This window comes from Syngnathus typhle, linkage group LG4 (genome assembly GCF_033458585.1).
Source record: "Syngnathus typhle isolate RoL2023-S1 ecotype Sweden linkage group LG4, RoL_Styp_1.0, whole genome shotgun sequence".
Taxonomy (NCBI): Eukaryota; Metazoa; Chordata; class Actinopteri; order Syngnathiformes; family Syngnathidae; genus Syngnathus; species Syngnathus typhle.
In genome coordinates, this window is record NC_083741.1 from 13802989 (window position 1) to 13823156 (window position 20168).

Below are 20168 nucleotides of genomic sequence, written 5' to 3' on the forward strand. Positions count from 1 at the left end.
TCAGACATGAAATGGCTTGCTGGAAAATTGGCATCTTTCAAGGCTCACTTCTGCTATCTGTTCTACATCAGTATTGCACAAAACACTGGGAGACTTGCAACATTTACATGATCTAATAAATAATTCAGCAGCAACGGCTACCTCCTATACTATTTGCTCTGAAATATCCTGAATGCCTTTGTAATTCATTCCTATCATACCATATGGATTTGGCGTGCAATCCCATCTGTTGCATACATTACATACTGTAAGTCATAAAAGAATGTCAGTTAATTGACTGTATATGATGGATAAGCATGTCAGTCAAAAGCACATTAGTTGATACTAACCATCAATTTTGTACAAAAATAATCATCGCTACCTGCTCAGAAAACTTCAGAAGACTTCAAGTATGACTAGTATATGAACCTTTTGTTTTTCCTGTAAATGTGAGTCTTCTAAATTCCCGAGTACTGTCTTCTAAAAAAACTGGTCAGTCTGGACATGGCAAAGAAAATATAATATAAATTTAATATGGAAAATATGGGAAAAAAAATACATTTACTGAAATTAATTTTCTAAAACAGATGATTGTTTGTGTTCATTTGAAAAGTGAAAGATTTACCGAGAGAACTTCATTCTGATAATGTATTTCATGTTTTTCTTATCAAGCTGCCTAAATTATTTTCTGGTTTTAACTAGTTAACATTTCGAGGAAATGAAGAATGATGAAAATTCATGCAGAAGCCATCATGGTGTTCCTCTTCAAACTTTTTAGAGGATGCTTATCTCTTTAATACGGTTGTCCCACAGTGACCTCCTGTGGTCAAATCCTAAATTCCTTCCTGTGTGGTGTATCATTCTGTGCTTTCCTTGTGGTTTCTTCTTGTGCTGTGGCTTTTGTCCATGTTCCAATGATATGTATGTTTATGCAAACTGACATTGGCCCTTGATGTAATTGTCTTGTTCTGTCTTCTTCTATTACATAATATATGGTATATTATTATAATATTCTCAAAGTGTGGTAATAAGTACAAATCAGTTTTATGATCTACAATATATATAATATACTGAACTGGAGTTTGGGTTCAAATTTGTAACTTTAAGGCTGAATAAGAAATTCCATGGTCTAAGGTTTTTTAGGCAGAAAACATGGAGCTGAAATTGTGTGAGAAAGTACAAGGCAATGTGACATTTTTCTCAAGGGCTTTGGTCTTTATGTGGCAGCTGCAAAAAGAAAATCAGTGAGTTGGATGTGTGGATGCTTGTCTTTCACCTTCCCTCTTCACACAATAGCCAAGATTATATAAAATAAAAAAAATAAAAATCTAACATAGAAAAGGTTGAACTGCCCGTCATATCTCTGGTGGGCCCCAACGTGCAACTCAGTGATGAGATTCTAACTTCTAACTTGACACCAGCACCACCTGTGCCGGGTAGTCAGACGCTCATATCAAGAGTATGTGATGGATTGATGTGCGGGTATTCACATAAAACCTCACTGACAAGACTTGCATGTCTTTGCGAGCCTTTGTAACGTCGGGATAAAGCCCAGATTTTGTCAGCCAAACGGTGGCAATGCCACAAAGATGAAGTCGCATCGCCATTTGAATGATTTATTACCCGCTGGATTGTAACGCCCTTCACAAGCAATAAGAGGTGATCCAAACGGTATGATCTGTCTGTTTGTTTTTACAGGCAAAGGTGGGATGATGTCACGTCTAAATATACACCTTGTCGTCATATGATATCTTCGAGTGAGGTGACCTTGTTTTATGAAAAAAAAAAATACACCATATATAGCGTCCAAGGGAAGCATCCATACATTCAAATATTCACCACAAAAGGAAAAAAAAATACATATATGTATAATATATGTATGTGATTTTATTAAACACAAACACATTTCCAGTCAAATTATTTGATGCAAATGTCCATGTGAAAATGGTGCTTGAACTTCATTAATTGCATGCATTTATGTTGACAATCTGTTTGGTCAGTGCAACCATTTGCAGTTCAAAGGGACTTTTTTATGGCCATTACTTTCTTTGTGACAACATGGTTGACTAATGATTTGCATGCAATTCCGTAATTCCTCACATCCTTCACTGTCAATTCCTCCTGCACACCAGCAGCATACCATTACTGACATGGCTCACATTGGGACTGCATGAGCTAACCAAAGTGGCTTGGTTGTTTTAAAAGAAAAATTCAAGGCCACAGATGGTCAAGACACAGGCCAGATGGAGATTTTTGGGTTCTTCATAATTCTTACAACCAAAATTTAAATTTTTATAGCCATCTATGAGACTCTCAAAAACGCCATAACAAAATCCCCAAACTGTTAAAGAAACATAAGACTTAACTGTAAATTAGATTCATGAATCTTAGAGATGATTCATTTGAGGTTCATTATATTGTTTTTAAATCTTTAAGTCTTCTAAACACCTGTTTTAAACTCCTGTTCATTCTTTTAAATTCTTTTAGATTATGGCTCCTATATACTGGAAGTTTCCCATGTGGGGAAAATAAAGGAATATCTTGTTTTTAAGACCTTGCATTAAACTGCAGTGCTTCTCAACCTACTTTTTTAATGGCCTCTGAAAACCCGTTATGTTGTAATGTATGATAAATGAACCCCACTTCAAGTACATTTTGGAGTGGTCGATCAGTCTGCCATGCATGTTCTTGGAATGTGAGAGGAAGCCAGAGCACTTGGAGGGACTCCCACGCAGGCACGGGGAGAACATGCGAAATCCACACAGGAAGGCTAGAGCCCGAATCAAACCCTGCACCTCAGAACAAATGAATGCCACGACCGACACTTGTCAAATTATACATAAAGCAAAACGAATTACACATTGTATAATTAAAACAACCATGTCGCTTTGCTGTAGATAAATCCATAATGCTAATAAACAATGCAAAACACCAGAGGCGGGCTGACAAAAAGCATTGGTGTCAGTCTTGCTTGACTAGATCACTCTTATAAAAGTTTGAAACTCAATGATGCTCATGTGGTTAAATACAATTTTTGAATCTAATTCGAGTTTGCCGCAGTTATAACCCAATAAATAGTTCATCCTAAACACATGCATAAAGAGATAAAAGAGTAATTTCTCACAAATGTACCGCTGGCGTCAGTTGGAATACTTGTGCCTCCCAAATCCTTTTCACACACACACATACAAATAATACCCACAAGTGTGGACGGACCAATTGTAAATTTACCAAATGATGACATGTAGTCTTCATCCCCTGCAAAGAAACACAAAACATTAATGCAGGTAACTATGATGTTACATGTGTCTGTATTATTTTGCTCCCAAGACAGTCACAACAGAAGGAGCAGCACAATGTCCATTGAATTGAAACAAAAATATGAGTCAAAAACTGGTATTTATTTTAACTGTATTATTTCATAAAGTACATTATAGAGAGTGAATTTACACAAGTATACAGGCGTTGACTGTAATTCAAATTACATTATTTGAAATTTCCTATCGACGAAAACATTCTGAAATTTGAAACCAAGCAGCATCACAAGACAAAATGTGTTTATCCGCATGATTGAAAAATATACATTCTAGCATATCATACTAAACATATTACTGATGAACGTGTTGTTCCTGGAGTCTCATAGTGTACTACAACAACGTTCCAGGGTTACAATTTTGAGTGCCCTGTAAAGGGTTAGGTGAAGTGAGTTACTAGCGGATTAGTCACAGTGGATTGTCTGACTCGCCTGTTCTTTCACCCCTGTCACGACCTTTACATGCGTAGAGTATGCAGAATGAAATAACCACGGAATAAATTCAAGTGACAGTCGTTGCCATTTCAGAGAGTATACTTCTTCACCAGAGTATGACATTAACAGTACAACTACGCCACAGGCCACTGAATGTATTATATAAGTATTTGATGTCCTAATGAGGGAGCATTATTTCAAATGAACGGTGAAACTGGAGTTAAAGCAAAAGCTGGCACGTGGCGCAGGTGTCGAAAGCTGAGTTGATAGTGAGCGACCGTGTCACGAGGACGGATGCCTGCCTTGTCCCCATCAATGATGAAGTGACATCAACTGTGAAATTGTCCATTGATGACCAGGGGAGGGCTTGTCCATGTGTATATAAAGGCCAGACACCCACTCCCACCACCAAGACTGATCAACAAGTTTGACTCCTCTGTCCATGTATTTGTAGGCCGAGCACAACAACAACAAATCAAAAGCCATTTTCTGGATATAAGGACAACACTGGTAAGATATTGCCTTGACAGGTTTTTCCCCCTTTAGAAACCGTGTTGTTTGACTGAAATAATCCAGAATTATTTTATTCCAATATAGTTTAAAATCTATACCTGATTTATTTTCAGCTCATCATCAGCATGTTTGTGCTACGCTGCTTTGAAACGACCATTTTAGTGCTCCTCTTTTCAAGTTTGCGCACAGATGCGAAACCGCTGAGGTAAATTCTGTTCCAATGTGTGGAATATCATGGCTGTCTTTTGCAGTCAAGGATATAGTGCAAAAGTCACTCATTGCTCATTAATCATATTATCCTCACAGTGACTATGATGTCTTTTTTGTCTTCAGAAAGAGAACCATCAGCGAGGTACAGTTAATGCACAATGTGCAGGAGCACAAACAAGTGGGAAACAGACAAGAATGGCTCCAGGGAAGGTTAAATGACATTATTGTTACCAGTGCTGACCCTCAACATGGACAACCCAAAATATACTCCAAAAAGACGTTCTTGTGGGAATACTGAACTGACCATTACTCTCTACTGAGCATTTGCTGTCTGTTTTTATTGATTACTTTATTGAATTCAGTGTTTCTTGTATTTATTAATATGGGTGAACATTTATGTATTTTCTTTTTTCTTTCAGTAACAAAGTGTACATTAATCTGTTGTTTTCATTCTGTTGCCAAGCAAGATAATTTAAAGTATTTAAACTGTAAATGAATTCAACGGACCAAGTGCTTGTCTTAGTGACATTTATATATGTTTTAACTGTGCTTGTGTATGCTGTTTTTTTTTGTTTTTGTTTTTGTTTTATCAACCAACAAATGGTATTTTATTTATACAATTTGGTTAGATGATCATTGACTTTCCGTAATGTTATACTTTTTGTTTAATTGGAAGTACAAATACACTTTACTGGGGCATGAAGTACAGCCAATATCCAATGTGCTGATGATGTATGTTCATTTGGATAATAATGCATACGAAACTCAATCTCTATGAAAAGACTAGTCAGTATTGTACTTTAGTTCAATTTAAAACAAAGCATTTTGACTATCGGATGTAATTTTCATTGTCTGACCTTAAAATGTTTTAAGAACTTTTCTTATTAGTTGTAGTTTGACTGCAACTGAATTAAATTATAGGGTATACATGCTTAAAAAAATATGTTGTCGGAGTACCCAAAACGGTGAGTTATGATTTCTGTGGAATTTTGCAGAAATTATTGTTTAAAAATGCAAACAGATGCCGATAAACAAAGTGTTGCACATTGATTTTTTTCGTTTTCTACCTTTTTTAAATAGTTGTTGATAATTGTGTGCAATTTCAGTGTCTTCACACAAATGAATATCATCAATAACATTTAATTATAGAGGTAAATTGAGGTACAATTTGTTATTTCAGAAGTATGCATCTGAGTTTCAAGTAAGTTAGTAACCCCTGCCGTAGCCGTACAGTATTTGAAGAAGAAAAAAAATGAAGCCACAAATAATCACGAACTTTTCGATCCTTGAACCTTTTATACTTTGTCGTTTCAACTTATTGAAAAGCTTATATGATAATGTATGCACATTTAAGATATGAACATGAATTTATATCATCTGAATTCTGGTAAATGACGCATGCATGTAAAATACGAGTAACCAACTGTCGTTCAATTTACAGTAAAACAGCGAGACTCTTAGAACAATTGCAAGACTGTATTAATTTAATTGTATTAATATAATTTTCACAAATTTGGACTATTTTGTGAAGGCAAAATGAAAAACGTCGAGACACATATCGCGAGACTTGGCAAGCATTATTTTAGAATGAAAGAAATTATTTTTTAAGAGTTGATTTTGAATACTTTGTGTGTTTGGAAATACAAAACACGAGCACTCAAGTTAATTTTTTTTTAATTTTGAAATTCGACGTAATTGGCGTCATAGCGTCACGTGACGTCAGCTACAGGACTATTTTGAAAGAAAGCTGGCTAGCTGACTTGCTGTCGGGATTACACTCCGGCGGAGATTTACGCCAATTTGGTAACTATACTTATATTCTACGGTACTCTCATAGGCTGTATACAACTGCAGTGCTGGGCTGGTCAATATTCCATAAATTGTGTCCGAAAAAGACAAATCTGATGCTTGTAACACGGCCGCTAATGCTAGCTGTGTAGGAGCGCTAACGCAGGAAACTAAGCTAATGCTCCTAGTAATTTTCCTTATATAGTCCGATGACCGACTGATATTTCATTCTGATTAAACGCCAGACATTAGGTCAGTAATGGGATTTTTTTTCTTTTCTAAAACCACGTCATTGGTGAACTCTGTCGAAACAATTTCGTTAAGTGCTGACAGCTAGCGGTGGATTTTGTGTAGAGTTTTGATCAGCGGATCCAGCTGCCGACAACGTGAATATGTTGAGTGACACTTCCGGAGCGGACTTCCCCATGTACGGGTGATGGCAACGCTTCTGCAGTCATATGACAGTAATTCCAGTGACAACGAAAACTGGGAACGGAAAGCGACGAGCCGACCTCGTAAACTGTGCAAGCATTCGAGGTGAGCTAAGCAAAGGTGAACAACGGACAAGTGAAGCCCTAATTCATTTACCTTGATTAGCGCAGAAGCAAAATACGTCCATATGGGATTGTAAGTACAACAATGTAATCTGATTGGACCTCATTATCGCTTGTACAGAAAGATTTTAAGGGAATTCATTTGTTCCGAATCCACGTAGCATAAAAGCTTTCTGGAAATGTTTTAAATGAGTGTCTTGGGAGATTAACCCCTGTAATGTCCGTTTGTCATGTCCATTTAGGCTTCCCCGAAGTCATTGTCATCCTTCTCCGTCGAAGTATGTATTCTGTGGCGTCCTCTCGGGCAACAAATGCTCTCATGTCTTACCTCTTTACATATAAAATCCTTGTGAACTCTGCTTGAATCATCCTTCAATGAATAGACTCCGAATCTGTCCGCTGGATGTGTCCAAACCATCCAAAATCTGCTCTGTCCAACTTTGTCTTCAATACATCTCTAACCATTGTTGTCCCTCTGATAAGATCATTTCTGATTCTTTCCAACCTAACCTCTGTAAAGAGAACGTCACTGTCTTTGTCGTCGTCACCTGCAGCTCTTTCTAAGATGAAGTTGAAAAAAAAAACAACACACAAAGTCCCACTTGATGCAGTTTGAACTTTTTGGGTGGATTTTCTTCCCCTTAAATGTTGGTTGAACTCTCAAGTTGTATGACTTTTGGGGCATCTAATTTCACAGGTTAATTTTAGTTGGGCAGGTGTGTAGTTGACTTTGCTTGGGCATTGCTTCTTATCTGTTAATGCAGTCTGACTGCATTCTGTGTGCTTTAGTCATACTTGAATCACAACATTTTGCTAACCGGGATGTTGCATTTGTACTCGCTAGCTCGAGATGAATACGAACTGGAGGCCTTGCTTGTGTGGTCGTAGCCGCTCTGCCGCATTGAAATAAAATGCCCTGTTGTTCATAGAAATGGGATTGAGTCATCTTTTCTGTCGCAGCAGTCGAGCATCTCGAGTGGAGCCCCAACTGAGGAAGATGAGCCTGCATGGTGCCAGCGGGGGCTGCGACCGCTCACGTGACCGCCGCCGCTCCAGTGATCGCTCCAGGGATTCCTCGCATGAAAGAGAAGGGCAGCTCACACCCTGCATTCGCAACCTCACCTCGCCCACCCGCCAACACAACAGCGGTGAGTTGTAAGGGACTGAAGAGAAGGACCGCTCCACACTGGTTCCTTCCCGGAAGGCTGGTGATGTATCAGTGTAGTAGTGTCGGACCACTTTTATGTTATGTGTATTGGAGCCATCCAATGACATGTGTGGCGTTCTCTTTGAGAAGAGAAGTCTGGTGGGAAACTTGATAAGTGCTTGAGGCCCATGACGTGACCTCATTGATATGTCAATTTTTATGTGGCCATGACCTCATCTTTGAATTTCTTTTACACAGAAGTCCTTTGCACTGTACTTCTTTGTTATTTCCTCTTTAGTCAACATTTGCGTTTGTAGGGAATGGGAAGTTTCGAGCTGTTTTGTTTCCCTCGTCGTTACTGTGCGAGGAAACTTAATTGTGTTTAGCGCCATCCAACCGCCATCGGTTGTTGTGGCATTTATGTTTTCGGCCGTGAGTAGACCGAAAAAAATAAACACTCAAAGATTTCTGCAGATAAATGCTATGAGCTGCAAGACAAGCACACTTGTTAAACTCAATATGGGTACCAGAAAACACTATGAATATTCAAATTTAGGAAGTAGCCTTTTGTATGAAAATCTTGACATGTGCTTGTAGAACGCGAGCGTGATGGCGGGCCGTCGTCGAGGCCCGGCAGCCCCCGGCCGCAGAGGGTCTCTCCCAGCGGCTCCAGCAGCAGCGGGGTGGTGAGCAGCCGCAACAGCAGCCTGTCCAGCACCGAGGGAACTTTCAAAAGTTTGGCAGTGGGAGAAATGGTGTTTGTGTACGAGAACCCCAAAGAGGGGGCGGCCGGCGCCCCCGTCTGCAACCGAAACGTGCGGACGTCCGAGAGAGTTACGCTTATTGTGGACAACACGCGCTTTGTGGTCGACCCCTCCATCTTTACTGCGCAACCCAACACCATGCTGGGCAGGTACGGCACATCCTCACCGATTGCTGACTGATTGCTTTAATGTCGCAACCTAACCAAAGTTGCTGTCTTTCAGAATGTTCGGATCGGGACGAGAGCACAATTTTACACGGCCCAATGAGAAGGGAGAGTTTGAAGTAGCCGAAGGAATCAGCTCAACGGTTTTCCGTGCAATTCTGGTTAGTAACTTTGTCCAGTCGTCACTTTCATGGTTGAAATGCACCTAACCCACTGTCGTCCATCACTAACCTAAGCTAACTCTTTAGTTAAGTTTTTATTACAGCATTTCCATGTCATTTATATAAAAGGAAAGTGGTAAGTATGATGAAGGAGCGTTCCTTCTTGTCCCACTGCCATTGCTCAACTTTTCCAGATAACGGGTTCGCAATCCACTTTTAGATTCAAGAGTTTTTATTCGCCATGTTTGAGCGTGCCAAACAAGGAATTTGACTTCGGTAAATCACAGCCTCTGCTCAACATTTAGGTGACTAACAACACTCAGGACATGTGAAAAATGGCAAATATTCTCAAACATCCCCTGAGCTTAAACTGCCAAGAGGGCAAGGGAAAACTCAAAACTCCCGCTAGGGGAAATGAGAAACCTTGAGAAGAGACCACAGATGGGAGGGTCCCTCTTCCAGGATGACCAGGCTGCAATGGATGCAGGTCCCGTCGTTACCCTTGTGAAGGGTTATGTTTCCAGTCGGTTGAATTCGAGGTTGTCTATGATTTTGGTTGGTGCCTTTATCACAGAAGAAGCAAAAATTGTTATTCATGATGACTTGCAAGGCAGTCACAAGTAAATATGCGGAGGGAGGAATGTTTGGCTTGGCAACAAGAGAACCAGGAAGTAAAGTAGCAAATGATTAGTCAGTCTGACAGCTTGAGTTTCCAGCTCATCGACATTTTTATTTGTTTTTTTTAGCGCTGCAGGGGTGGGAAGGTTCGGGGGATCCAAATATTGATGTGGACTCATTCTCAACTGAAATTAGCTCACCGATGTTGCATTTCACATTGACTTGACTGCGTGTTTCGGGTCTATTTGACAGGATTACTACAAATCGGGGCTAATCCGTTGTCCTGATGGAATCTCCATCCCTGAGTTGCGGGAGGCGTGCGACTATCTATGCATCTCTTTTGACTACAGCACCATCAAATGCAGAGACCTCAGTGAGTGCCTTTTCCATTGAGGAAATCAGACACCCTTGTCTTGGGGACATTTTCTGTAAAATCAATAAAATGTCAGGGCTCTATTTCCCCTTTTAATGCACCTTTCACAAGAGTTTAAAACATGACTCGTCCTCAGGTGCCCTGATGCACGAACTGTCCAACGACGGCGCCCGCCGACAGTTTGAGTTCTACCTGGAAGAAATGGTTCTACCTCTGATGGTGGCGAGCGCTCAGAGCGGGGAGCGCGAGTGCCACATTGTGGTCCTCACTGACGACGACGTGGTGGACTGGGACGAAGAGTACCCGCCGCAGATGGGAGAAGAATACTCTCAAAGTGAGTGCCTGTGCTGCATGACTAAGTAAATCAAAATCGAAACTAACCAAAATCTCCTTACAGTCATATACAGCACAAAATTGTACCGATTCTTCAAGTACATCGAGAACAGAGATGTGGCTAAGTCCGTTTTAAAGGAGAGAGGCTTGAAGAAAATACGACTGGGCATTGAAGGTAAATCCTAAACCTTTTCTCTCCCAGACAAAGTACTGGCTCTTTCTTTACATTTTTTAACATCATTTTAAAAGGGATTTAATATGCAAAAATTTCATGCAAGCAAACAATTCCAGCCAACAGTTTCCCAGAAGTTATATTTTTGATTCCCAAATTTTTGGTTATATTTCATTGTGTTATTCATTTTTGCCACCAATTTTGGGATTAGTAATTTTCGATGAAAACGTTTGGCAAAACTTGCTTTTAAATGGACACCACCATAATAATGTGTCAATCGGCTGAAGTCAACATGTTGGTCTGCAGGTTACCCCACATACAAGGAGAAGGTGAAGAAGCGTCCCGGAGGTCGTCCAGAGGTCATCTACAACTACGTCCAGAGGCCCTTCATCCGCATGTCGTGGGAGAAGGAGGAGGGCAAGAGCCGCCACGTGGACTTCCAGTGCGTCAAATCCAAATCCATCACCAACCTGGCGGCGGCGGCGGCCGACATCCCCCAGGACCAACTGGTGGTCCTGCACCCGGGCCCCCAGGTGGACGAGCTGGACATCATGCCCAACCACCCGCCTGGAGGCCACCTTTACAGCAACAACTACAGCAACGAGCCCGACCCCGAGGGACCGCCGCCTGCCGTGTGAGGAGCCCTCGGACCCCACTCCTGTCCTTCTCGTCCGCCTCCCAGCATGCTGCAGCATGGAGTGCATCATAAGGGGGGGCACCATAACCATATTGCCTTGACACCTCCTTCGCAGCCTTAGAGAGCCAAGAACCTGGTGGACTGCTTTGATTATTATTATTATTTTTTTTTTTTTTACTTGACCAAAGCAATTTATTTGTGTTTGCTATATATTCATTAAATACATTACTTTACAATGTCGTACCCTCATTTGTTGGGTTTGGCTGAGCACTCTTGTGATATCAATGTTTCCGTTCACAAATCATTTTGTTTGGATTTGACATGTTCCCAGGTGGCCTGATGACTACAATGTGTGCTTTTTACAGAGAAGACTTGGTCATAAGGGGACAGGAGGGTAATCATCACTTGTCACCCGAACTCAACGTGTTAACAGTGTACGTGTTAACAGTGTAACTGAAAGTGTTCTGTCATTGGCTGGATGTCATGTGCTGTGACGCTCTTATCGCAGACTAAACATTAAAGCAGCACACGGGCTGGCACGCTCTCAATCTTTTAGTGCAAAGCTTGAAACTTATAAAAACAATGTTCAATAAAGGAAGAAAACTGTTTTGCTTGTATGCTTAAATGTTTGATTAAAAAACGTGTAAATCCAATGTGAAAAGCTGTTGGAGCATTTATTTTCAATTTTCCATATTATTAATTGCTCAAATGGTGATAACTGACCTTTGATACAGTATCACTTTACATAAAATTTCCAAGATGGTCTGGAATCCAAGGATAGCATTTTTTTTTCTTAAGAACCCAGACTTGTGGTTTGTGTTTGTATTACAATGTCTAAGACACAGTGTATACAGTAGTAGATTTCTTTTACTGAATCAGCGCACTCAAGGGTTTATTCACCAGACACAAGAATGACCACAAGGAGGCGCTTTTGGTCAGTATTTGACCGTGATATTGCCCTAATAAAGTGGCCTGTTATTAGGTACACTTGAAAATGGCGGTGTACCTAAAGGAGTGTCCCTGTGACGTCACAGATCAAACAGCCAATCAGAAAGTGGGGGTGAGGGCGGGTGTGGCACTTTTCACTTTCAGTTAGGACAGTGCTTCTCAAATAGTGGGGCGCGCCCCCCTTGCTATTCCTGGGGGGGCGCGTGTGACCCTGGGGAACAGGCTTTTTTTTTGGCAGTACTAGAACAAAGTGTAATTGCGCGTTTACTACAGCAGGGGGCAGTGGCGCTCTCATTGTTACTTCTGTCACGTTTGCGACAGTGCAACATTTTACGACTTACAAGACAAGTTAGGATAGTCACGGTGGGGAGGGGGGGCGCGAATAGTTTTCTTCTTGCTAGGGGGGGGCGTAACAGAAAATAGTTGAGAAGCACTAGGTTAAATAAAGGTTAACCTAAAAAAAAAAAAAAAAAAAAAAAAAAAAAAAGTGAACCCTGAACTTTGAACCCGCGGTGACCCCGCGGTGACCCCGCGGTGACCCCGTGGTGACCCCGTGGTGACCCCTGGGTGACCTTTGAAACCTGAACTTTCAACTCTAGTTGAAAATCGAAAATGTGCACATGACCCCGTGAACTTTGAACCGACCTTTGACCCCTGGGTGAACTTTGAACCGTAAACTTTGACCTTTGACCCCTAGCTAATTACGTTTTTTTTTTTTTTTAAACCGGCATAGCAGAACGATCCATGGTCTTCAGATGCCGCGCTGTCGCCATCTCCTGGTCAGTTAGTGAAATGCTTTTGCTGATGTTTTTTTTTCTCTCAATTAAAACAAATCAATTAGCCAGTTGGGTTTCTTTATTTAATATCTATTATCAGACAAAACCAAATTGTGAATCAGTCACCTAGGATATAGCAGAACAAACAATCCATGGTCTTCAGATGCCACGCTGTCGCCATCTCCTGGTCAGCTAGTGAAATGCTTTTGCTGGGTTTTTTTCCTCTCAATTAAAACAAATCAATCAGCCAGTTGGCTTTCTTTATTTAATATCTGATATCAGACAAAACCAAATTGTGAATCAGTCACCTAGGCTATAGCAGAACAAACAATCCATGGTCTTCAGATGCCACGCTGTCGCCATCTTCTGGTCAGCTAGTGAAATGCTTTTGCTGTTTTTTTTCCCTCTCAATTAAAACAAATCAATCAGCCAGTTGGTTTTCTATATTTAATATCTGATATCAGACAAAACCAAATTGTGAATCAGTCACCTAGGCTATAGCAGAACAAACAATCCATGGTCTTCAGATGCCACGCTGTCGCCATCTCCTGGTCAGCTAGTGAAATGCTTTTGCTGGTTTTTTTTCCTCTCAATTAAAACAAATCAATCAGCCAGTTGGTTTTCTTTATTTAATCTCTGATATCAGACAAAACCAAATTGTGAATCAGTCACCTAGGCCAGTGCTTCTCAAATAGTGAGGCGCGCCCCCCTTGGACAAAACAATCAACAAAAACATGCGTGTGTTAAGTATAATGAGCATACTGGATGTACTGAGCCTTGAGAGGCGGTCCAGTACCGCATGGTCCGCGAGCAAAGGTCAGCATGAAGCTTTACAGGATTAACACACCTACCAGCAGCATAATGAGCAGGCACTGGCGAGCCCAGGGTGTTAGCGGCGAGTTTAATGCCATTTGATTGGTTCACTCCTCAGCACTGCTGGCTCCAGATTCGAGGCCTTCATTAATGACCTCACGGATCGTCACTCTCAGGGTCCCAGCAAAAACCCTCAGGAACACAGAGTGACATTCCTGGGATTAGGGAATTAGGGATGGTGGCACCATTAAGACATAGATTTCCTGATGGGTGAGGAATGTGAACGTCAAAAAGCAATTACAACTACGTTGATGAAGATGGAATTTGATCCACTGGAATTTAAAGCAGGAAGTGGAGGACTATTTAACTATTTAGAAGGAAACAACAAAAGAGTCTCATTTGCAGGTTCTCACAACCTTTGTCCACATGGCGGACTGAGCTTCGACGAGAGGAGTACTCCACTTTCTAGAATGCACTTGAAGTGGCCTCAGACATCTTCATGTAATCAGAACATGACATTTGTGCGATTCCATTCAGTCACGTGGGAAAAAGCCAAGACACACACACACGCGCACACACACAAACACACACAAAGGCTTAACTGGTCTAGGTCGAGAGAGTAAGAGACATGGTTCAGAAGGTCCAGTTTTTAGTAAAAAAAAATGTGGTCCTGACTGGTGTAGCTCTGGAATCTTAAAGTTCAGGTTGGCTCAGTTGTAGAGTGAGAGAGATGAGCCAGGTAGCAACATGGCTCAAATTTGACACAGACAATGGTCAGGTAGGGCCATATCTACTGTAAAGTTCGAGGCATGATTCAGGCAGGTCCAACTCTAAACCAGAGACTGGCACACAGTGAGGCTGTCAGACTCCTGACTGTGGAGGGAGCTTAAACCTGTGTCTGAGTCGTCATCATTCCCTCTGTGACATTTGGACAAACCTCGAGCTTGCTCTACCCACTCACGCTTCCTCTCCAAACTGCTCATCATCCTCCTCATCCTCTCAGCTTCATCTGTCCCCCCCTCAGTGTCAGCCCCGTCCTCCGAACCCAAAGAGTTGATTTTCTCCAGCAAATCCCTCATCTCCTCCTCGCGACTGCTGCAAATCTGCCGGCTCAGCTCCAAATCGCCCCTAATAGCCTCCAAATCCGAGTGGAGGCGGCGGCCCACGTCCAAAGTTGCATCCAGCAATCTCCTCAGCCGTTCCTTCAAAAACATCTCGTCTCCTCCTGTAATGAAGAATGCTGAGTCTTCCCCACCTCCTTGCGTCCAGTGGTGGTTGAGGGCCTCCTTCATCTGCATGGTAAACATGTTGGTGAGCAACTCCTGCTCCCACAGCTCCCCCTGACACTGAAGAAACAAACGACAAAGTACTGTGACGTTCAGCTGCAGCAGGGTTGTCCTATTTATTTATTTATTTATTTTAATTTAATTTAATTTAATTTAATTTAATTTAATTTAATTTAATTTAATTTAATTTAATTTAATTTAATTTAATTTAATTTAATTTATTTATTTAATTTATTTACTTACTTATTTATTTAAAAGTACAGTACAAATGTAATGGGGTGCAATTTCTGACACATGCCAAAATCTCTATTTACAAAGAATTTCTATTCATTTCAGTGGGGAAGGTTATTTTGATGGCCAATATTGCCCAAATAAAAACCCCCAAAACAACAAAACTTGTTTATGTTCAGAGTGACCTTTCTGGAAATCATTTAACCTGTAAGAAAATTCTGAAGAAAAGGGCATCAACCTTACTTACCATGACGTCACACAGGTGAAGCAAGCCTTCCAAAGAGCACGGCTCTTGGCTGGAGCCTTCAGCTGCTGCATCCTCAAATAAATGAGTGTTCTGCACATAATTGACGCCGTGAGTTAGGGTCCGATCCAAATGCACTTTGGACTCCCGCCTTCCAATTTCAGCATCCAGCTGTTGAATCCTGTGAGCCTGCAGGCGGATGGTGCGATCCTGGGAGACCACAAGATGCGCGAAAGCCTGCATCTTATCTGCGCCAGAAGAAGAAGGCTGCTTTCTCTGCTGCATCTTCTCCAACTTTCTGAAAGCTTTTCTGACTATCCGACGCTGCTTGTGCGGCGAGACCTCCGCCAAGGAAGAGTCCGGTGTCCATTTGGACACAAGGTTGGGTTTGCCAAGCAGTACCACGCGCGCCTCTGCGCTCCGGGCCGCCTCGCCAAAGCCCACAAGCACGAACCTCACCCGATCCCGCTCCTCTCCCCACGCCACCCAAAGACGCCAAATCCTGGTCCGGTCTGGTAGAATCCTCTGGAGGCCCCTCCATTTCTCCACGATGCAGTAGCGATGCAGCAGCATTGGTTCAGGTTGTTTTAGATCCTCAAGGAGCGCTTTGACTACATCGGCGCAGGTTGTGCGTTTAGACAAGCCCACGACGAACTTCTCCTCTGCGCACACCCATACTGATATCCTCCGCTCCACGGAATCCATGATTATTATGATTTATTTCTTCTTTTTTTTTACTCGTTACAGCCACTCTACGCTCAACGTCATTCAGTCTTCAAAGTAGTTTCTGATGGGACACAAAGTGGAACCAACGAGTGATCGGTATCACGTGACTGCCACCAGCCCTATTAACACAAGGGGATGAGGGAAAGACTCGATGACGTTAGACCAGTGGAGGCACATAGAACTTAAAGATTTGACAACATAAAGTTTTTTGGGGAATTGGCTTCCCCTTTAATGGTGCAAAAGCGTTGGGAAATATGCATCTTATTTTCTTTCATTCACTGAACTTTGCCAACTAATGTCACCTCATGGGCTGATTGAAACGTCACAAGAGAAATGTCTCCCTCTAGTGTTAGACGGTTTTATTACCTCCAATTATTTCGGTGAGGCAGGACTAGTTGTGCAAGCACTTGGCGACATCTACCGTTGAGCTGTGGTAAGACAACACAATAGAGAAGAAAAACTTGCGCTCGCATACAAAGTACTGGAACTCAAGTAAAAAAAAAAAAGGACGTCGAAAACAGCAGTTTTAAGTTTTATTTAGCTGCAATATTGCATACATAAAAATGATCTAGAAAGCTACAAAATATTTAGTATTATCAAGAAGGCATCATAATGTTACAGCAAAGACAAGACCATCATAATAATTATGCAAAACATAGAGAGTAGAGCCTATTTCTTTTCTTCCTTGCTCCAACACGTTACAGTCGTAGATAAGAAAAGTTATCACACATCTGTACCAAGAAACGCTTGGATATAATTTTTTTTTTTTGTACAAAACACATTTTTACATACACAAAACAAACGTGTGAGCTATGTGAAGTCAAATCACTTTAAAGCCACCATTTGAAAATGATGAGAAACCAGAAGGGTACCAGTACCTGATTCCTTGACAAAAAATACAAAAAACTGCAGATGCCGTTGCAGCTCTGAGTCAAACGTATTCGCTATTTCTCAATTTCTTTTTTGTAATGTTTTAAATGTCAGTTTTGTACGACAAAAGGGTGCAAACATTCGTGCCTCCAAAGGCATCGATTGTGTCGTCGTAGTGCTGAAAGCGCACATTAACGCGTATTGTACCAGCAAACAATGAGCATCTCAATATACAGACCATGTTAACACGCAACCATACAACTGCGTACAAGTACAAGAAGAAAACAGGTACAGATCAATACGTGAACAGATACACAGTCAAACAAAAGAGCACAGTGTTCTTTAGACTGTGGTGGCAAAACACTGATTGTACATTGATGTGCATCCACCACAGATCCTTTTCTCTTGAAGAAACAGTGTAGATGCATGAAGCTCTGGTCCACCTTTACCTTCAAATATTTATTTTGTTAAAAAACAAACCTCACCTGGTTTTAGGGGGGGGGGGGACAACTTTCAGAAACTCGTTTTTAGTTTGACACACTTGAACCTGCAAGTGTTTTGCAGTGTCGGGCCTGATTGAGATGGATTTTCTGAGGCTGATTTTATTTATTTTTTTGACCAACCTTATCAGCGTACTTACAAACACCTTCACAGGGATTTGGGAAGATGGCTAAGAATAACATTCTGTTTGCCTTTACTTTCTGCCCATACCTACTGGATGCTTGCTGTTGCATGAAGAGAAAGTAAAATGATATTGACCTTTAACTTCAGCAGATTTAGCCGGCCAATTATTTGGTCAGGCTCTGCTGCAGTCTTTTAAGCTCTTGAACATGATGCAATTTTACCTTGTAAACATCCTTAGTGAAATCCAAAGACGAGTGAACCATCAACAAGTGGGCAGCTTCCCCCTGGAAAGCGGGACAGTCCTTTAAGGCATGGATGGGGAATCGGTTCAAGTCCCGGGGCGGTACCTATGTCTTTTAATGAGCAAAATTTGATGCAATTTCTTTTCATCAAAATGCAACACTAATATTTTCCTATTGTGACGTTTTGGCTGTACACAAAAAGACCATTTCTCTCACAAATGTGCCTAAATCATAGTTAGAACTTCCAATTTACCAGAACATTCAAATCAAAACAATATGCTGATTAGACAATTATGATTATTGCAAAGGAGGGTCTTAAGTTGCTCACAGGAAAAGGTCAATTTCAAATGTGTAGTTTTACCGTATTGATAGGCCGTACCTCTGAGGTGAATGGATTATCTCAGCAAAGGAGAAGTGCTTACTAACAGATTTGTGAAGCATGCTTGAGTGAAATGGACCTTTTTTGTACACAAAAAGTCAGCTCAGTACAAATGGAAGTAAAAAGAAAAACAAAGTTGTGTTTAAGGTTTTGTTTAGATTGCATTTTGAGCATTAAAGAGGAAATGTCAGGTCCTCTAAGGTTATATTTGTGGTTATAATTAGACACGGGCCCGATGAAATGCTCCGTCCCCCACCCTTGCGTTAAGAAAAGGCAATGTGGTGGTACTTGGTTCCATCTCATTTTTGGTTTAGCAACGTTTTGTTTTTGTGTCAGGTTGAATCGGAAATTGTAAACCAAAGGCACTTTTTGCTACCACGCACAACACATTTAGAGAGTAGTGTGGTTGTTGTTTGTTTTTCATCTTTGACCATTACCACAGGCCATTCAACCAGACTTCATACAAAAAGCTGACATTTAGCGAATATGACTTTTATAGAGAAAAATACAACTTCTTAAACAGTGAATCTCAAAATATGGAGTGTACTGCTTTTGCCTGTATCAGCCTGATTTCAAATTAGACTGCTGGATTAAGATGGACCACATACGCTAAGGCACTGTACTCTTAACACTTTGGCAGACTGTATCGGGACCCTCTCACACCACTCCAAGGAGCGGCGTGTTTACAAGGAGACGGATCACAGTTTTAGTAGCGTCTCACAGCTGTAGCGTGTTTAAGGCTTGGGGGCGGCATAGGCCACGATAACGACGGGAATGTAATGTGAGGCAGCGACGCTCTGACTCAGATCATGCTACTCGTTCACAGGGGGAGAAGCAAGGTAAACACAGCTTGCTGTCTAAGATAGTATTGTGATTACTTAAGAGCATAAGAAACAAAGTGCTTTTGGATGAGTCAGTCTTGTAGCGCTTTAACCTGTCAGAATGAACTGACAGAAACCGGAATGCTGAGGAGGTTGGAATGTTTCCCTAAATTCACAAGGAAAGGCAGCAAAGTGAGTGTAGTGTCTCGTTTGTTGTGCTTCAGGGAGAATTATTCATTTATGAAAAGAAATGTAGTGAAATTTAGTGTCATAATATTTAGCGTCAGGTTAGTTTCTTTGGAGCTCTATGGGCAAGCAGGTCTTGTACATCTAAAAAGTATGCTCAACACACTCAAATATTACACAGACCACATCAGGCCACTGGCACAAAAAGGCCAATAGCATATATACACACACACACACACACACACACACACAAAAGTAGACAACATACAATTCCATTGAGCAAATAAGAGAAGTCAATTGTGTATGTAACCAGCCTACATGATCTCTCAAGGAAATTTCCTGCAGTGGAGCCGAGAATATCCAAAGAAAAGAAAACACCTGTAGCGTAACTCATAGGTGCAGTCAAATGACACAAAAGCAACACAATGATAAAAAGAGACTTCAGGTAATGACCACAAAGTTTTGTCGGTGTGACTTTGAGCGAGAGGCACTGCCACTTGTCTGGAGGTCAGAACGTATGTGAGGAAAAAGAGAGAGGGGCCCATTCATTCTTTTACCAGTCTGTAGATATGATGCTGAGCGCCGTGCTCGCTGTTTGACACTTCAAACACACACGCCATGCAAAGCAGCGTCTCCTGCGTGTCCCGATTGGTCACCACCTGCGAAAACAAAAACACACAAAGACTGATGAACCAGCGTTGAATTTTGGAGCCATAATTCCAAAAGGCATGTTTGCCGCAATCATCAAGCAGGAAAGAAAAGGCATTGCATTGCCGTAAAATAAAACATATGTATTTTCCCTAAAAGTGCACAACTGTGCTGTTGGTAAATGCTACAACTGAAAAAAGTCTTTCAGAGCAA

At 41.4% G+C, this 20168-nt stretch overlaps 4 protein-coding genes and 1 long non-coding RNA gene across 13 annotated transcripts in view; 2 read left to right on the forward strand and 3 right to left on the reverse strand.

Moving 5' to 3' along the window:
- Nucleotides 1–484: 484 nt before the first annotated feature.
- On the reverse strand, nucleotides 485–7678 carry LOC133152610 (uncharacterized). The gene is made up of 2 exons (XR_009714161.1): nucleotides 7121–7678; nucleotides 485–3237 (listed from the first exon to the last, which is right to left on the reverse strand). It is a non-coding gene; the product is annotated as an uncharacterized LOC133152610 (long non-coding RNA).
- Nucleotides 3874–5500, forward strand: pth1b (parathyroid hormone 1b). Its single transcript, XM_061276340.1, has 3 exons — nucleotides 3874–4237; nucleotides 4354–4445; nucleotides 4574–5500. The coding sequence occupies exons 1-3, from the start codon at nucleotides 4079–4081 to the stop codon at nucleotides 4746–4748; spliced, it is 426 nt and encodes a 141-aa protein (XP_061132324.1). The 5' UTR covers nucleotides 3874–4078; the 3' UTR covers nucleotides 4749–5500.
- btbd10b (BTB (POZ) domain containing 10b) lies at nucleotides 6108–11814 on the forward strand. 6 transcript variants are annotated; one of them, XM_061276333.1, is made up of 10 exons: nucleotides 6108–6253; nucleotides 6593–6775; nucleotides 7035–7070; nucleotides 7753–7940; nucleotides 8537–8852; nucleotides 8926–9028; nucleotides 9899–10019; nucleotides 10156–10353; nucleotides 10417–10527; nucleotides 10831–11814. In XM_061276333.1, exons 2-10 carry the CDS (start codon nucleotides 6675–6677, stop codon nucleotides 11160–11162), a joined length of 1506 nt encoding a protein of 501 aa, XP_061132317.1. In that variant the 5' UTR covers nucleotides 6108–6253; nucleotides 6593–6674; the 3' UTR covers nucleotides 11163–11814. The 6 variants fall into 6 exon arrangements, with proteins under 6 accessions (XP_061132317.1, XP_061132319.1, XP_061132320.1 ...); XM_061276335.1 differs by having other exon boundaries at nucleotides 7756–7940; XM_061276336.1 differs by lacking the exon at nucleotides 7035–7070.
- Nucleotides 11815–13492: 1678 nt separating this feature from the next.
- On the reverse strand, nucleotides 13493–16689 carry rassf10b (Ras association domain family member 10b). Of its 2 annotated transcripts, XM_061276091.1 has the most exons (3): nucleotides 16552–16689; nucleotides 15463–16246; nucleotides 13493–15044 (listed from the first exon to the last, which is right to left on the reverse strand). In XM_061276091.1, exons 2-3 carry the CDS (start codon nucleotides 16162–16164, stop codon nucleotides 14529–14531), a joined length of 1218 nt encoding a protein of 405 aa, XP_061132075.1. In that variant the 5' UTR covers nucleotides 16165–16246; nucleotides 16552–16689; the 3' UTR covers nucleotides 13493–14528. The 2 variants fall into 2 exon arrangements, with proteins under 2 accessions (XP_061132075.1, XP_061132073.1); XM_061276089.1 differs by having other exon boundaries at nucleotides 15463–16572.
- Nucleotides 16690–16704: 15 nt separating this feature from the next.
- Nucleotides 16705–20168, reverse strand: part of tead1b (TEA domain family member 1b) — a 34595-nt gene continuing 31131 nt past the window's right edge. For all 3 annotated transcript variants that reach the window (XM_061276086.1, XM_061276088.1, XM_061276087.1), the window contains one exon: nucleotides 16705–19966. In XM_061276086.1, the coding sequence (XP_061132070.1) occupies nucleotides 19853–19966 (114 nt within the window). In that variant the 3' untranslated portion in view covers nucleotides 16705–19852. The remainder of the gene's footprint in view (nucleotides 19967–20168) is intronic.

What these genes read in the sequence shown, in the direction of transcription:
- pth1b (XM_061276340.1), top strand. Translation starts at nt 4,079, where the DNA reads ATGACCAGGGGAGGGCTTGTCCATGTGTATATAAAGGCCAGACACCCA. An exon ending in TGGATATAAGGACAACACTG is followed by an intron (nt 4,238 to 4,353) that starts GTAAGATATTGC and finishes ATTTATTTTCAG; the next exon opens with CTCATCATCAGCATGTTTGT. An exon ending in ACAGATGCGAAACCGCTGAG is followed by an intron (nt 4,446 to 4,573) that starts GTAAATTCTGTT and finishes TTTTGTCTTCAG; the next exon opens with AAAGAGAACCATCAGCGAGG.
- btbd10b (XM_061276333.1), top strand. Translation starts at nt 6,675, where the DNA reads ATGGCAACGCTTCTGCAGTCATATGACAGTAATTCCAGTGACAACGAA. An exon ending in AAACTGTGCAAGCATTCGAG is followed by an intron (nt 6,776 to 7,034) that starts GTGAGCTAAGCA and finishes ATGTCCATTTAG; the next exon opens with GCTTCCCCGAAGTCATTGTC. An exon ending in GGGAGAAGAATACTCTCAAA is followed by an intron (nt 10,354 to 10,416) that starts GTGAGTGCCTGT and finishes ATCTCCTTACAG; the next exon opens with TCATATACAGCACAAAATTG.
- rassf10b (XM_061276091.1), bottom strand. Translation starts at nt 16,164, where the DNA reads ATGGATTCCGTGGAGCGGAGGATATCAGTATGGGTGTGCGCAGAGGAG. An exon ending in TTCACCTGTGTGACGTCATG is followed by an intron (nt 15,045 to 15,462) that starts GTAAGTAAGGTT and finishes TTGTTTCTTCAG; the next exon opens with TGTCAGGGGGAGCTGTGGGA.